Here is a 1,574-nt window from a genome sequence, read left to right as displayed (position 1 = left end):
TGTTTTCTCTGCTGCAAGCCCTTGGTTCCGGATACCGTTTTAACCCGCCCGGACACCGGAAGCGCTGCACACGGGCACCGGAATCGGAAGTGGTCCCATTCCAGGTTCGCCGTGTCTCCGCTCCGGGTGCGGGTATTCAGCGGCGGAACCGCTTGTGGCGGCCGCTAAGGTAGGCGGTGTGCCTGGGTCGGGGTATGAGCTGGGACCGGGCGGTGGAGATCGGTCACCCTCATCCTCCTCCTCCTCCCCCGGCCCCGCCCACAAAGCCGGCCCCACGTGATGCAGCTTCTCCCTGCAAGCCTGAGCCAAATGGGCTGAAGGGTCTCCTCCTGTGCGGTGTCTCCCTGAGATTTAGGATGGGTTGCTGTTGAATCTCTAAGAAGCCATTCAGCCCATCTGAATTCTTCAGGACCACAGCACAGTGTCTGGTCTCCTCTCTACCTTTGCCTACTATCGTCGATTTTCTTTTGTTTTAGTTAAAAGCCATCAGTCCCACATTTTGATCTATGACATTTCGATTTGTTGGATGGATTTACACCCCACTTCAATCTCTTATTTGGAGCAAGGAGTCTTCCCCTCATGAAATATCCCACTTTATACCATATCCTCCAGTGCTAAACACCTCTAGTTTTGTTTTTGCTCATTCATTCATTCATGGAACGTATCTGTTGCTGACAAGATGTATTTGTTGGCTGTCCCAATGTGTGTTGAACTGAGAAGCTTGCTTCGGTCAATTCAGAGGTAGTCGAGCAGGATTCTGGAAGAACACAGTAAGCTAGGCAGCATCAGGAGGTGGAGAAGTCAATGTTTCAGGTGCAACCCTTCAGCCAATTCGGAAGGAAAATATGAGTTAACTACATTGCTGCGTGTCTGGGCTACCAGGTAAAGATGGCAGATTTCCAATTCTATAGGACATTAGTGAACTAGATGAGTTTTTACAACATTAGTCATCGTTAGAAAAGCTTTTAAATTCCAAAATCATTAACCGTGTACCCGAGAACTCTGTGAGAAGCTAGAGAAGTGAATGCTGGGCCTTTTGCTGAGATATTTGTATTATCGATAGTCACAGGTGAGGTGCCGTGGACTGGAGGTTGGCTAACGTGGTGCCATTGTTTAAGAAGGGTGGTAAGGACAAGCCAGGGAACTATAGACCAGTGAGCCTGACGTCCGTGGTGGGTAAGTTGTTGGAGGGAATCCTGAGGGACAGGATGTACATGTATTTGGAAAGGCAAGGACTGATTAAGGATAGTCAACATGGCTTTGTGAATGGGAAATCATGTCTCACAAACTTGATTGAGATTTTTGAAGAAGTGGGACTAGATTGAGTTGGGATATCTGGTCGACATGGACGGGTTGGACCGAAGGTCTGTTTCCATGCTGTACATCTCTATGACTCTATGGCAGAGTAGTAGATGTGACCTATATGGATTTCAGTAAGGCTTCGACAAGGTTCCCCATGGGAGACTGGTTAGCAAGGTTAGATCTCACAGAATACAGGGAGAACTAGCCATTTGGATACAGAACTGGCTCAAAGGTAGAAGACAGAGGGTGGTGGTGGAGGGTTGTTTTTCAGA

The 1,574-nt window shown here is 48.5% G+C and overlaps 2 protein-coding genes across 4 annotated transcripts in view; both read left to right on the top strand.

Moving 5' to 3' along the window:
- The window catches only part of LOC122551085 (transmembrane O-methyltransferase homolog), a 6,967-nt gene extending 6,799 nt beyond the window's left edge, over window positions 1-168 (top strand). The window contains exon 4 of the mRNA XM_043692727.1: window positions 19-168. Coding sequence (XP_043548662.1) covers window positions 19-168 — 150 coding nt within the window. The remainder of the gene's footprint in view (window positions 1-18) is intronic.
- Window positions 51-1,574, top strand: part of anapc15 (anaphase promoting complex subunit 15) — a 9,076-nt gene continuing 7,552 nt past the window's right edge. Inside the window, exon 1 of one of the 3 annotated variants that reach the window (XM_043692522.1) lies at window positions 51-169. The gene's annotated coding sequence lies outside the window, so the exon portion shown is untranslated. The other 2 variants (XM_043692525.1, XM_043692524.1) reach the window with 2 other exon arrangements.

Source organism: Chiloscyllium plagiosum, chromosome 6, assembly GCF_004010195.1.
Source record: "Chiloscyllium plagiosum isolate BGI_BamShark_2017 chromosome 6, ASM401019v2, whole genome shotgun sequence".
NCBI lineage: Eukaryota > Metazoa > Chordata > Chondrichthyes > Orectolobiformes > Hemiscylliidae > Chiloscyllium > Chiloscyllium plagiosum.
The sequence above is the reverse complement of the archived record's forward strand: the minus strand, read 5'-3'. Positions and strand labels throughout refer to the sequence as shown.